The 15495-nt window shown below is 36.9% G+C and overlaps 1 protein-coding gene across 7 annotated transcripts in view; it reads right to left on the bottom strand.

Annotated features, from left to right (window-relative positions):
• Positions 1-15495, bottom strand: part of DMD (dystrophin) — a 1602346-nt gene that overhangs the window by 120072 nt on the left and 1466779 nt on the right. For all 7 annotated transcript variants that reach the window (XM_069463910.1, XM_069463912.1, XM_069463911.1 and 4 more), the window contains one exon: positions 14952-15013. In XM_069463910.1, coding sequence (XP_069320011.1) covers positions 14952-15013 — 62 coding nt within the window. The remainder of the gene's footprint in view (positions 1-14951; positions 15014-15495) is intronic.

Below are 15495 nucleotides of genomic sequence, written 5' to 3'. Positions count from 1 at the left end.
TCGAACTCCTAACCTCAAGCAACCCTCCCGCCTTGTCCTTCCCGAGTGCTACGATTACAGATGTGAGCCACCATGCCCAGCCAAACATATATGTTTTAATGTTCAATAAAAATAACATCATAAAAATTTCTACACCTTCCATAAGCCTTTTTCTCGTTGATATTTTTAGTCTGTTGCCCTAAAGCTTAAGATTCACAATGCTTGGAACACTCTTAAATGCTTACTGAAGCAAGAAACCAATGAATAAATGAGTCTATCAGTACATCAAATTGTGTTCAGTGTTTCCTCTCTTTGTCGTTTAAATTCCAAATCCATACTGACACTTTTTTCAAGGGTCTTATTTCTCCCCGATTATCAACTATTTATTCCTTTTAGGTCAAAATTAATTCCAGAATAGCAGTTTACTTGGTGTTGCTAAGATATCAAATTTCCAATAAGATCTACAACTTAATTGATATTCCCTATTTTTATTACTACTTTATCTTCTACTTTCTGGAGAGAATGCCATCTCTCCACAGAGTTTCATCTTGCCAGTTCAATAATCCGCCTTAGGAAAACATCATCTATATCTTTTCATCTTCTTGAGTGGTATTTGTCTTCTTCCCCACCAAAATAACTCTCCCTTGCTCTAGTGTGCTTCATTTAATGAACAATTATTTATTCAGAGGCTACCATGTGCCAGGCACTGGTGACAAAGATGGGGAGGACAGTTTCTGCTTTAAAGAAGGTCATTACATTTTTATTGTGATTCGCTTTATTGCACTTAGCAGATTGTGCATGTTTTACAAATTGCAGATTTGTGGTAACCCTGTCTCAAGCAAATCTATCTGTGCCATTTTTTCAACAGCACATGCTCACTTCACATCTCTGTGTCACATTTTGGTAATTCTCGCAATATTTCAAACTTTTTCATTATTATTATATTTCTTATGGTGATCTGTGATCAGTGATCTTTGATGTTACTATTGGAATTGTACTGGGGCACTACAAACCATGCGCATATGGATGGTGAACTTAATTGATCTATGTTGTGTGTGTTCTGACTGCTCCACTGAGCGGCCATTCCTCTGTAGCTCTCCCCCTCCTCATCTCCCTCTCCTTGGGCCTTCCTGTTCCCTGGGACACAACAATACTGAGGTTAGGCCACTTAATGATACTACAGTGGCCCCTAAGTGTTCAAGGAAAGGAAGAGTTGCAAAGCTCTCACTTTAAATTGAAAGCTAGAAATGATTAAGCTTAATGAGGAAAACATATTGAAAGCCAAGATAGGCTGAAAACTAGGCTTCATGCACCAAACAGCTAAATTGTGAATGCAAAGGAAAAGTCCTTGAAGGAAATGAAAACTGCTATCCCAGTGAATACATGAATGATAAGAAAGTGAAACAACCTTCCTGCTGATACAGAGAAAGTGAGTTTGGATCGAAGATAAAACCAGCCAAACAATCCCTTAAACTCAAGGCCTAATCCAGAGAAGGCCCTAACTCGCTTTAATTCAATTAATATAAGCACTGAAAGAGGTTAGGAAGCTGCAGAAAAAAAGTTGGAAGCTAGCAAAGTTTGGTTCATGAGGTTTAAGAAAAGATACCATCTCCATAACATAAAAGTGCAAGGTGAAGCAGCAACAAGTGCTGATGGTGAAGCTGCAGCAACTTATCCAGAAGATCTAGATACAATAACTGATCAAGGTGGCTACACTAAACAACAGATTTTCAATGACGATGAAACAGCTTTCTTCTGGAAGAAGATACCATCTAGGACTTTCATAGCTAGAGAGGAGAAGTCAATGCCTGGCTTCAAAGGACAGGCTGACTCTCTTGTTAGGGGCTAACACAGCTGGTAACTTTAAGTTGAAGCCAACACTCATTTACCATTCCAAAAATCCTAGAGGCCTTAAGAATTATGTTAAATCTATCTGCCCGTACTCTATAAATGGAACAACAAAGCCAGGATGACAGCACATCTGTTTGTAACATGCTTTACTGAATATTTTAAGCCCACTGTTGAGACCTACTGGTCACCAAAAAAAAAAAAAAAAAAAATTTCTTTCTAAATATTACTGCTCATCGACAATGCACCTGGTCACCCAAGAGCTCTCTTGGATATGTACAAGGAGATTAATGTCATTTTCATGCCTGTTAACACAACATCCATTCTGTAGCCATTGGATCAAGGAGTAATTTTGACTTTTAAGCCTTATTATTTGAGAAATACATTTTATAAGTTCATAACTGTTACAGAAAGTGATTCATCTGATGGTTCTGGGTAAACTGAAAACTTTCTGGAAAGGATTCACCATTCTAGATGCCATTAATAACATTCGTGATTCATAGGAGGAGGTCAAAATATCAACATTAACAGGAGTTTGGAGGAAGCTGATTCCAACTCTCGTGGATGACTTTGAGGGGTTCAAGACTTCAGTGGAGGAAGTCACTGCAGATATGGTAGAAATAGCAAGAGAACTAGAATTAGAAGTGGAGCCTGAAAATGTGACTGAATTGCTGTAATCTCATGATAAAACTTGAATGGATGAGGAGTTACTTCTTACATATGAGCAAAGAACGTGGGTTTTTCTGAGGTGGAATATACTCCGGGTAAAGATGCTGTGAACATTGTTGAAATGACAACAAAGGATTTAGAATAGTACATAAACTTAGTTGATAAAGCAGCAGCAGCAGCAGCAGCAGCAGCAGGGTTTGAGAGGACTGACTCTTAATTTTGAAAGAAGTTCTACGGTGGGTAAAATGATATCAAACAATATCACATGCTACAGAGAAATCTTTCATGAAAGGAAGAGCCAATAAATGTGACACATTCCATTGTTGTCTTTTAAAAAAAATTTCCACAGCCACCCCAACTTTCAACAACCACCACCCTGATCAGTCAGCAGCCATCAACATCGAGGCAAGAGCCTACACCAGTAAAAAGACTTTTTAGCCATAAGGCATTTTTAATTAAGGTGTGTACATTGTTTTCTAAGACACAATGCTACTTCACACTTAACAGACTACAGTGTCATGTAAACATAACTTTTACATGCAATGGGAAACCAAAAAATTTGTGTGACTCACTTTATTGTGATATTTGTTTTACTGCAGTGATCTGGAACCAAACCCACAATATCTCCAAGTTATGCCTATATTTAATCTTGGGAGTCCTAAGTATAAACAATTACAAATAATGCAAGTACTTCAATCAAATGCATGGGATCTTGTCCTTAGTATTTGGACTTCTGTGCAGACCATTTTTTTTATTGCTACCTCCTCTTTTCTTTTTTTAGGCCAGTTTCCTTTGAAGCCAGGGTGCCCGTCTGGTGCCTTATCCAAGTCACCTCAAACTTAGGAAGTCCTATGAAAGTGTTTTTAGGCTTTTTATTTTCCTCATACCTTGTATTTTGGCATAAATGGTTGGTTGCATCACCACCCATTAGGTCTCCTATACTTCAGTCATTTGCTTGTTGGCGCTCATATACATTCTCTGCCCGTTCCCTGCTCTACTCTTTATTACAGTGCATTTTTCTGGTCTCTCATCAACTGGCTTCCAGGAAAGTTTGGTGAATGGGAGTCACTGGCAGAAGCCTAGAGGGCAGATGGGGAGGAAAGTCCAGGCTATTTCTCCCTTTCTCACTCTGCCTCCAGCAAAAGTTCTGGCAGTAACTATGTCTCCTTCCTGGCCCAAGCTCCCTTCCATCAGCCCCTCCCACAGTTGTCCCCACTGGCCACTGGTTTCAACTCCAGCTGGATGGCCCTGGCATCTGGGGCTCTGGTGATAGTACCTCTTGCCTTTGTCCCTCCAGCCCTAGGTAAAATAGAGACATTATGCTCTCTGTGTGGCTTCTTAGCTTTTCCATCGTTGAGTAACTAATTTCCTGCATTAAATTCCCTCTGTTTGAAATAACTAGAGTGGTTTCTATTTTCTGACTGGACCCTGATTGATACACCTTCCAATTCAAAAACTTGAGCATCAAAATCTTCAACATATCATACAAGGCTTTTTATGGTCTCATCCCTCCTCACCTCTGCAGCCATTCCCCTGCCACCTCCCTTACCATAATAGTATTAATACCACCACCATTTATTAAGTATTTATGCTATGTCAGTCATTTTTCTAAGCATGGCACATTACTTCACAGGCTTTCTTCATTTGTTTCACTTATGAATTCTTGAGCACGATTCTCTACCAGTGTGTTTTTATGGATTTTATAGTTTATTTAAACTTTTAGAATCTTTCCTAAATTTTGAGAATCTTAAAGATATAGACAGGAAGCAAGATATAAAGTTCCATATACATATATTAACAAAGTCATTCGCATTCACAGTTAAAAGTTATGGCATGTATCTTCTCTTTTCTAAATGATATATTATTTTAGAATTGAGGGAGTACAAACAACGCATTAGAAAATTTATTATTCTAATTTGCATTTCAAATTAAAGTAAGTGTATGTTTGCCTGAAGTCAGGATAAACTGTGATCAGGTGATCTTTAGTACCTTGGTTAAGAAGTAAAATACTTTACAACAATTAAGTGACTCCTTGAGTGCCACACTTTGAAGACCTAAACCTGAGTGTCCACCATTATCTGAATTGTTGGTATCTGAATTCAGGAACCCAATAGATTATCAGATAAGAAGAGACATTGGTATATGATAATAATGACGAGTAATAATAAATAATGCATAATATTAATAGCAATTATAATTTTTGAGCAGTTACTATGTCAGACATTCTATTATTTTACATATATTATCTCTAATACTCACAACACTCCCCAAGGTAAGTATCATCATAACTACTAATGAAACTGAGGTTCAAAACTGTCAGTGGCTTCCTCTTTGGCCACAGAGAACTGGTGGCAAAACCAGAACTTAAATCCATGTCTCTCCAGCCTCAAAGTCAACTGTCTTGCTGCTACAAAATATTTCCACCAAACCTTGACTCATAAAGTGACAATAGAAAAGGCACAGTATAATCAATTAGTTCCCCTGTGAATTCATCACATAATGTAAAGAGTACACACACCATAGTTTATATCGTAGAATTTAAAAAACTTGTATTTAAAATATATCACATTATATACATTATACTTAATTATAGGGGATGGGAGAGGCATTAAACTAGGCAGCAGGGGCCCCTCCACTTAATCCCTGTTCCTTTTCTGTAATAGAATGATTCCTATGTTTTGTCTTCTAAGATGATTGCTAAGGAGGGCTACAAAGCGGGAAAGAAGATAGAGCCCCCCTTTGCCTAAACTTGATTCAATTGGCAAGACACCAAACCTCATAAATAACATTTTTTAGGTGTTCTTGTTTGGTTAATTACTCTCCCCTTACCCAAGTCACTTGATTTGAGTTTATATTTATACTTTTAAAAATTAAGTGCTCTGGAACAGTGCTACTCAAAATATGGTCCTTCACAAGTATAGAAATAGAGAATGTGTTAAGCAATTTTATAGTATCTTGACATTGCCATGACATCCAAATGCATGATCGATGGGTTCATCTCATGGAACAGGGCACATACAGACCAGGTTGAGTGTGGCTGAACTTGTCCTGTGAGTTACATGTGGTATGAATGCATACTAGTTAGTTTCAGTAGGACCACCTAAAAATTTGTGATGGTTCAAAAATAATAACAAAAAAACCCCTGCCCTTCATCAGTTTGAGAAGCACTGCTCTTAAAGTGATAGCTTCTTTACAGAACAAAAAAGCAAAATGTAAAACTAATCACTTTCTCACCAAATTAGTGTTCATAAAAATATGTATATAAACATATAGATATATGTGAATGCATGTGCGTCCATGCACACACACACTCATATATAACATTTGTTCCAGTTACATAAGCTTCTATTTATGAGGGGGCACAAGGACTTTCCCGGAGTTATGCAAGCGATCAAGACTTTGTGGCATAGCAAATTTTGAAACATTCCCCCAGAATATCAGCAATTCATAAATAAGCTAATGATTCAGCCACTGTGTCATAAGAGAGACATTCAGAATATTTTTAGGTCATTTTATTACTACCGTAGAGGGTACAGACTTTAAAAACTCTCTATCTATTTTATGTGAGTGTTCTGCTGTTCTGAATCTCTTTCCAGCAAAATTGCAGCTCCCAAGAGTCGTACAGAGGTAATCAGACTTGCGCGCTTGAAAAAGAAATATTGGAAATGTCTGAATAAGAGCAGACATGTTTTTAGATGCCTTTACTCTGCTTGCAAAAATCATCTTCTGCAGACCCAGCTACATGAAATTGTACACATCCAGCACTTTTCTTACAGCTGCAGGTGTAACCTTAATGTTCCTCTTATTTAGATCAAGTAAACTACAATTTGGCAGCTCTTTTAAAATTGTAAACCAGTCAAAGTCTGAGGGACAATTCTTTCTGAGTTTCCTTCTGAAATAAGCTTTGGGAGATGCAATTCAGAAATATCTGTTTATTTATGTTCTTCAATTAGAAGCTTTAAATCAAGTTATTTATACATGAAAAAATATGTAATAGAATATTCCATTAAAATGCCATAAGTTTTGATTTGGAAATTACATTTCTATTTTACAAATGGGGGAAATTAACTGATCCTAATCACAGTTAAAAGAGCAGATTATTTTTCTTTTTTTTGTAAGCAGGATAGTAGAAGTAAAGGAACAACATTTATAACAGCCTAAATATCAAATTTGAGTAAATTTCCTGTGCTAATTTTGTCAGTGAGGGAATAAAGAATGTCATTTGGGATTCCATAACTTAATTATGCTGATAAAGCAGTTTTGTAAATCATGCTCAGAGTAATGGATGTTCCTTTGAGAACAGAGAACTAGGAGGCATAAAATGTGTGTCCTGGACTTGGTTCCTTATCTTCTACCCATATACGAGCTTGAATAAGTCAAACCAAGTATTAAGCCTCACCCTGCTCAAGTCCAAATGGAAAGAAGGAAAGAGTTCCCCCATCCACTGATAAGGTAGCCTTATTTTCCAAATCAAAAATAGAAAGTATACTCAAGGGGGTGACAGTACAAAGATCTGAAATCGAAATTGATAGGAAACCCAGCTCATACACCAGCTAATTTTCATCTGTGTAAGGATTAAATATGGTTATTTCTGAAAATTCTTTGTATATTGTAAAGTGCTTCACAAATCAAAGTATAATTATTATAAATACAATTATCCTATTATTCATATCCTCCAGGCTGCTGGTGACAAAGAGAAATTGGGGGCGTTAGGCTTACAGCATTCATACAACCAAGCCTTACTCTAGCCAGGAGTTAAATCAAAGCCAGACATTTAGAAGTGAAAGATCACCGCCCAACATACATAAGAGAACTAACACCAACAGAAAGCAAAGGACTAGCCTAAGGTCATACCCAAGCTGGGATCTGAATCTAGATATCCTTTCCAGGTCCAGGCATTATAAAGGCAGAGGTTTTAGCATTTAGCAATACTTAAGGAACTAGAGGCAAGAGCCAAGGAAGGCTAAATATTGAGTAGCTCCATTTACAAAATATGCTGAGAAAAGCATTAGGACAAGCTCCTAATGCAAAAGGAATTCATAGTCATTCAGAATCCTGCAGTTTCCAATCTAAGAGCATCCTCAGGAGGGAATACTTAATGGAATGCAGAAAGCCTATCAAAAGAGAAGGAGAATGAGCAAACATCTAAGATATTCTTTCCTCTTGGGCAAACTGAGGAAAGAGGTACAAGGATTTCTATGATAGTGTTCCTATATCTCTTGTAATGACTTATTAATAATGCTATTCATGTATTTTAAAAAAGCTCTTAGTCCCATTGACTTAACTAGGATTTAACGAGTCCTCTTAACTAGGACTGCTGAAGAATCACACTAACCTCAGACTCTAAAACTGAGCCCTCATTTTAACATTCTGCAGCTCTTTGCAGGCAATAGACATGAGGCTAAGGGCCACATGCTGATGGACTGCCTTCAAATTACGAGGTTTTTTTAACACCACTTTTCATTAGAACACCTAAAGCATTCACAAATCCATTTTTGAAAATTGAGAACATTTACATGATTTGGGTGAGAACCATACTGGATAGTGGGTTCCAAAACTTGGGTAACAGATAAGAGGGGCTAGAATCTTATGAAGAATACTAACTTCAGGAAAGGAAGAAAACCAATACCCCTTGAGAAAAAAACTGGCAGTTAAAGAGGCTTCAGTGAAGAAAAAGGAAATTGGAATAAGTGATATAAGAACACACAGTGCATCTAGATTTTAATACACTGTGTGAAATAAACTCATTTGATATTCTGAAGCTAGGTGATTCTCTCTTCGCATTATCCTGTTTTTACCTATATGTCTCCTTTGTAAACTGGTATTCCCATACTGTATTGATGGTATCACAAATGTAAAAAACTCATATTGTAATTTAGAAAGGAATCATGGGGAGACTACATAAATATTTTATTGTATTTATAATTAATAAACCCCTAGCAAGACAGCCTAAGAAATACTTTTTTAAAAGTATTTATTTTTTTATTTTATTTTTTTTTTATTTTTATTTTTATTTTTTTTTTTTTTGAGACAGAGTCTCACTCTGTTGCCTGGGCTAGAGTGAGTGCCGTGGCGTCAGCCTAGCTCACAGCAACCTCAAACTCCTGGGCTTAAGCGATCCTACTGCCTCAGCCTCCCGAGTAGCTGGGACTACAGGCACGCGCCACCATGCCCGGCTAATTTTTTTGTATATATATATTTTAGTTGTCCATATAATTTCTTTCTATTTTTAGTAGAGACGGGGTCTCCCTCTTGCTCAGGCTGGTCTTGAACTCCTGACCTCGAGCGATCCACCCGCCTCGGCCTCCCAGAGTGCTAGGATTACAGGCGTGAGCCACCGCGCCCGGCCTAAAAGTATTTTTAAGTGGCACATATTATGTGTGTGTGGGGAGAGGAGCTTTTTAAAAAATAATTTCTTGAAATTACAGTGATAAACTTATGGACCTAGACATAAATTGTGAGAAAATGATAGGCTTTTAATCATACAACTGCACTTCATGTAAATCAATATTATATCAATAATTCAAAATAAATTCCAGAGCATATTACTACCTAATATTTACCGGTTTTGTAAATACCTTTTGGAGCCTTGAAAAGCTTTAGGTTTTAAATCACCAAGATAACCCTATTGGAACAACAGTCTTTCCACTGGATTTGTAAAAATGCTAAAATCTGAAATTAGCCTCATGAATTGAGTGTATTATGACTCCTAAGAGATGATGAAGAATGTGCCCTCTCAATAACGAATGGATGGCCCAGGGGAGTCTTGTGGGAAATATCTCAAGAACCTCCCTAGTTTTATTTTATTTTTTAAATTTCAGATTATGGGAGTACAAACGTTTTGGTTACATAAATTGCTTCTGTACCATTTGAATCAAAGTTATAAGCGCCTCCCTATTTGATAACAGCTTGCCTCACTCAGCCTGTAATGTATTGCAGGCAGAATGGGTGGCATGATCTTTTCATGTTGTTTGTTTTCCTAGAATGTGCATTTTTAAAAATAGGAAGGATTGAACTTTTCAAAATCTATTTGTCTGCAGAGTTAGCCAACAGGTATCTCTAGAAAAATTGTGATCACAGTAAGTTTTGGAAACAACCTGCCCCACCCTCAGCCCAAAATAAGAGAAAAACAAAATTCTTAGACACTTTTGTCCAGTACCCTTATTTTAAAAGTAAAGATACCAAGGCCTACAAAAAATAGATATGGACGCTTTTTTATACCCCACTCAACCCACTACCAATCTCCACTACTATTGTATGACTCTTAGGGGTAGTCACAGAAAAACGCTGAAAGAAAACTGTTTTCCAGGTTGTTCTTAGTGATTTCTTACCCACTAAAATCCAAGATGATGCTTTTGCCAAACCATTAATGAGGTGTAAAAAGTTTTCTGTAGACTCAAATTCTCGACTGTCCAGTTATCATAATGAAATTTAAATTATTTCTTTACTATGTCTTGCTTTGTATGGGAGGCTGACATTTTCCCTCATAACTTGGAATTTTTTGTGCAGGTACACAACCTTAAAATAAGGAGAAAACACCAATGTTTGTAACATCTGATGAAATCCCATTGTAAAAACCCATTTTATATCTGTTGGGAATAATCTGAAATTAATCCCTTTATAATGGTTTTTGTTGTTGTTTTTTTAAATCAAAAAAGTCAGTCCTGTTTTCTCTCTCTACCACTAAAATTTCTAAGTCTGCTTTTTTTTTTTTTTTTTGTAACTGGACATATTTAGAGACTTAAAATGCATGAGGTGATCTTGTGCTTAAAGTTACCAGAGAAAGTCCATGAGAATCAGAGTACTTAACCATAAATTCCATATATGTATGAGGTATATGTGTGTGTGTGTGTGTGTGTGTGTGTGTGTATGGCTATTGCTGGATTTCTGTCATGGGTTCCCATCAGTTAATGAATTGCAGCTATAGCACACTAAGGAATGGGATGAGGGTACTGAAGAAACTTTTTTACTAAATATCTAATTGCAAATAATATAAATTAATTGTAGAAAGTCGGTGAAAAAAAAAGAAAAACACCTAGAATTTATTAACTAGAGATTTCCGATATTAATATTTCAATTAATATTATATCCTTTCATCAGCTACTGTTCAAGTGCTATTTGTTCAGTTCTTACAAAATGCTTTTGGCTTATACTATGCTGTTCAGACTCTGGGTACAGGAGAACACCTGAATGCTTTGGGCGGTGAGGCAGGTAACATAAACATTTGTTAAATAGGATGCTTGGGGATTTGGGCAAATTAGAGAATGGACTCCTCCCTAGAAGTGGGCATATTTAGGAATGTATAACATTTCATGCATGCCGTGAACCACTGTAGCTTCTACAGCAGAGATATGTCTAGGGGGTGGGGCAGAGGGGATAAGCTACATCTGGATATTTTCAGCACATGACCACAGAAGTCAGGTTCAGGTTCTATTAGAAGAGGGGGATAGATGTGGTCTCAAACATTTGACACACCAGACCCCTACATCACTTCTGCTTTCATGATATCTTTCATGAAGTGAGTGTAGTTGAAGGCTTCCAACCATTTCATCCAGCTTAAAATAGCAACTTGGACCTAAAGGGATATCTCTTGAAGAAGAAAATATTAAAAAGAAATAAAAGGTTTCTTTTTAGTATGTTATTCTTATATTTCAACTCTGAATCACTATAATTTGGGGGAAGGGAAGGCGATGCTGGTGCTTAAGCCTATAGGTCACCTCAGGGATGTAGACACATAACAAACTAAATCAATCATCCCATATGTGCTGGGCAACAGTGAAAGGAGTGCCCACAGTTTAGGAACCCATCATACCATTTCCAGAAATACCACGGTTTCTTCCAGAAATACCATTCAAGTGACTTTATATCCATAGGTAAAACTGTCAATTTGTACCTAATTATAGCAGATATATAGTAACCAACATGGACTTACTTAACCAAGTGAATAAATCAATGAGATCTGTGAAAATACTAACAGAAGACCTGGAACAAATCCCAGTGTAGCCCTGATTAATGCCTTTCTGAACCTGATTTCACGGTCCTGTGAAATGAGGATGTTGATACCATCCACCATGCAGGTTAGTTACTGGCATGTTACATGTGCAGCACATACAGTAGGCCCCCCAATAAATGGGAGATGTTATGTGATGAGTCATCATTTGGATAAAAGTTAGCCTAAGAAATGTTTGATTGTAACAAAATTACTGGAAATATTAGTTCTGAAAGCTGAAAAGCAAATTTCTACACCTACTTCACTTGCAAGATGTTTGTTATTAGGCTAACAAGAAACAGAATTTCAAAAGGGGTTGGAATTGATCAAACCTTTATTATGGCTGCATATTATTATATGAAATTATACCTCAATAAAGTTGATTTAATAAAAGGGAAAGTTTGCAATAAATGAGCTCTAAAATCCCCTGCAACTGTAAAATTCCATTATCTTTCAAAATCGAGTGATGCTCCATGTCCCAAACCATGCCAGATTACCAGTTCTGAGTTTACCACAACACACAAACTACTGGCAAAATTTTAGAAATATAATGATAAAGTGTATGTTTAATTCCTATTCAAGGCCGGGCGTGGTGGCTCACGCCTGTAATCCTAGCACTCTGGGAAGCCGAGGCGGGAGGATCACTTGAAGTCAGGAGTTCGAGACCAGCCTGAGCAAGAGCGAGATCCCGTCTCTACTAAAAATAGAAAGAAATGATTTGGACAGCTAAAACTATATATAGAAAAAAATTAGCCGGGCATGGAGGCGCATGCCTGTAGTCCCAGCTACTTGGGAGGCTGAGGCAGAAGGATTGCTTGAGCCCAGGAGTTTGAGGTTGCTGTGAGCTAGGCTGACACCACGGCACTCTAGCCAGAGCAAAAGAGCGAAATTCTGTCTCAAAAAAAAAAAAAAATCCTATTCAAGTTGTAAACATCTATTCTTTGATAGTCCATAATTAGCTTTTTATCAAACATGTTTAGAAATTTCTCATTACAGAATAATTTAAAGTAGGTGTTAGAGAATACTATACAATGAACCAGAAATATGACCATGGTACATTACTTTTAGGTGAAAAATAGCAGGTTATATGACAGCATGATTTAACTTTTGTAAAAATGTATGTATAGAAAGAAATTTTTGAAGATATCTACTAGATTATTATGCATTAGTTAACTTCAAGAGGTGGATTATGATTTATCTTTTCTCCTTTTTTGTCAAATTATCTATATTTTTAAACTTTAAAAAATATAAAAAATTATAATTTTTGTTTTAAAATAAAAGTAAAGGCTGGACGTGGTAGCTCACGCCTGTAATCCTAGCACTCCGGGAGGCCGAGGTGGGAGGATTGCTTGAGGTCTGGAGTTCAAGACCAGCCTGAGCAAGAGCGAGATCTCATCTCTACAACAAATACAAAAATTAGCCAGGCACTGTGGTGTGTGCCTGTAGTCCCAGCTACTCGGGAGGCTGAGGCAGGAGGATCACTTGAGCCCAGGAGTTTGAGGTTGCTGTGAGCTAGGCTGATGCCATGGCACTCTAGCCCAGGCAACAGAACGAGACTCTGTCTCAATAAATAAATAAATAAAAGTAAAGTAAGTTATTAGAACTGGAGATCACTGTGATTAGAGTGTAAAAAGTTATGACTGGGTACAGTCTGTGAAAACCACAGGTTATAATGAGGAGGCCCAGAGACGACTTTAAATCAGCTCTTTTATAACAGATTTCTAGTTTCTCTTGAAAAATCAGAGGTCCTGAGAGCACTGGGCTAGGAAGACCAGCTTGCCCAAGACAGCTGCTGCCTACTTCAGATGAAGCCTTCATTCTCTCATTTGCCAAAAGATAATCATTCAAGTTTTCCACCTGTGCTATTAACAGTACAGCATTATAAGCCAAAAACATTCTGTAGGGGCTAGAAACGTAGCACTAGAAGATTAGCTGATCCTGATTTTATTTAAATTTGAAAAAGTTTATACACTTACTGCTAGACTGAAATGGCATTATTTGAAATGTGTTGGTTATCTGTGGCTAGTAGAATTATAATTGACTTTTTTTTCTTTTGCATGCTTTTTCTGTGTATTTTTCAGGTTTTCTAGAAAAAATTAGATTATTTATAATTAGAAAAGAAGTTTAACAAAACCATTTTTTTGGCTAATATCTCCTCCCCTATTCCTTAGTGTCTCTGTTGCTGCAATTGATTAACCAATGAGAACCTGTGACAGAAAAGCAGTTAATAGCTACACACACATTTACAGACAAGCACACCACATACATACACATAAACAGAATTTATGTTGAAGTACACTGATTCCCATGGGCTTTATTACTTAATTTAAATCCAAAGAAATCACCTAAGGCATTTTAATCTATAAACATATCCATTTGGAAAAATTCAGACTTAAAAAAGTAAAGAAGGCTGGGAGCCGTGGCTCACATCTGTAATCTTAACACTCTGGGAGGCCGAGGAGGGAGGATCACTTGAGCTCAGGAGTTCAAGATCAGCTTGAGCAAGAGCAAGATCTCATCTCTACAACAAATACAAAAATTAGCCAGGCACTGTGGTGTGTGCTTGTAGTCCCAGCTACTCGGGAGGCTGAGGCAGGAGGATCACTTTAGCCCAGGAGTTTGAGGTTGCAGTGAGCTATGATGATGCTACTGCACTCTAGCCGGGGTGACAGAGAAAGACTCTGTCTCAAAAAAAAAATGTAGAGAAGACATGATTAACTTTTTTGATTAAAAAACAAAACAAGCCATAACATAAAATAATTCATTTCAGATTGTTTGCTGCAGATCTAAAACAACAGACTCGATATTTGTGAATTGTTAAAATGATTGGTGTTTTCCCCTTATTTGTATGCTCTGTACCTGTTAAAAAAAATTCCAAGTTATTCCCTGGTGGTCTAGTGGCTAGAAAAGAAAAAAGAAAAAAAATTCCAAGTTATGAGAAAAAAACAAACAAACCAGTCAGGCTCTCACACAAACACACAATAAGCCATAATAGAGAAATCATTGAAATGTTCACACTGATGACCTGCCAGGACTTTGGAAAGATGGCAGAAAATTCCTTTACACACATTCATGGTTTGGCAAAAGTGTTGTCTTGATTTCACAGAGAAGAAATCAATAAGAACAACTTGAAAGAGTTTTCTTTCTTCTTGGGGGAGAAAAACCTGCCATAAATTGCAAGTGTTTTCCCATCCTTTTAGGCAGCAAAGAAAACTACAAAGACCTTTAGGCCTTCTCAGGTATACTGAATTTTTAGGAATCAGTGAAATTTTTAAACTTAATTTTAAGGAACCTCTGAAATAAAAAGAAAGCTTATTGTCAATTTTGGATAGGAAGATGCCATTGTTTTCACCTTTGAAACAATCTAGTGATATATTTATACAACAAATGACTTGCACAGCACAAACTACTGTATCCTAAAAGGCATTTGTCATCTAACTTGGAGGAAACATGGCCATGTCCTTACCTAAAGACTGGTAGAGCTCTGTCATTTTGGGATGGTCCCAGCAAGTTGTTTGGGTCTCGTGGCTAAAACACAAAATATAAAGAGAGACTTTAGAATGCTAAATGGGTAGTAAAGAAAAGAGAAAAACATGATTTGCTTTTGAATCACTTCGCATCTTTACTTCAAAGGACTTCCATAGCAGAAAGGCCCCTGTCTTTGATTTCAAAAAATAAAAAAGCAATCTGAACATTATTTCATTCTGGAATTTGTTTCTTTTTTGCACCCACAAATTGACTGCATTTCTGTTATAATAAATTGACCTTGATATGTAATCAATAATTGAATCTCAGGATTTCTTCACCCCTCCAATGTGGAACATGCAGAAAGGACACTGTTAATTGATTGTTATTCAACTCTGTCAAAGAGATACCGAACATTAGTTCAATAAATATAAATCACCTCATTTCTCATTTGCTTTCACTGCCCTGACACTTTTCCATTACTCTTTCCTCTACACATCCAGATCTCATATCCGTGATACCTGTATTTCATTTCAGCTTAATGT

The sequence above is a fragment of the Eulemur rufifrons genome, chromosome 30 (genome assembly GCF_041146395.1).
Source record: "Eulemur rufifrons isolate Redbay chromosome 30, OSU_ERuf_1, whole genome shotgun sequence".
NCBI lineage: Eukaryota > Metazoa > Chordata > Mammalia > Primates > Lemuridae > Eulemur > Eulemur rufifrons.
Note: the sequence above shows the minus strand (reverse complement) of the source record. Positions and strands in the feature narration are given on the sequence as shown.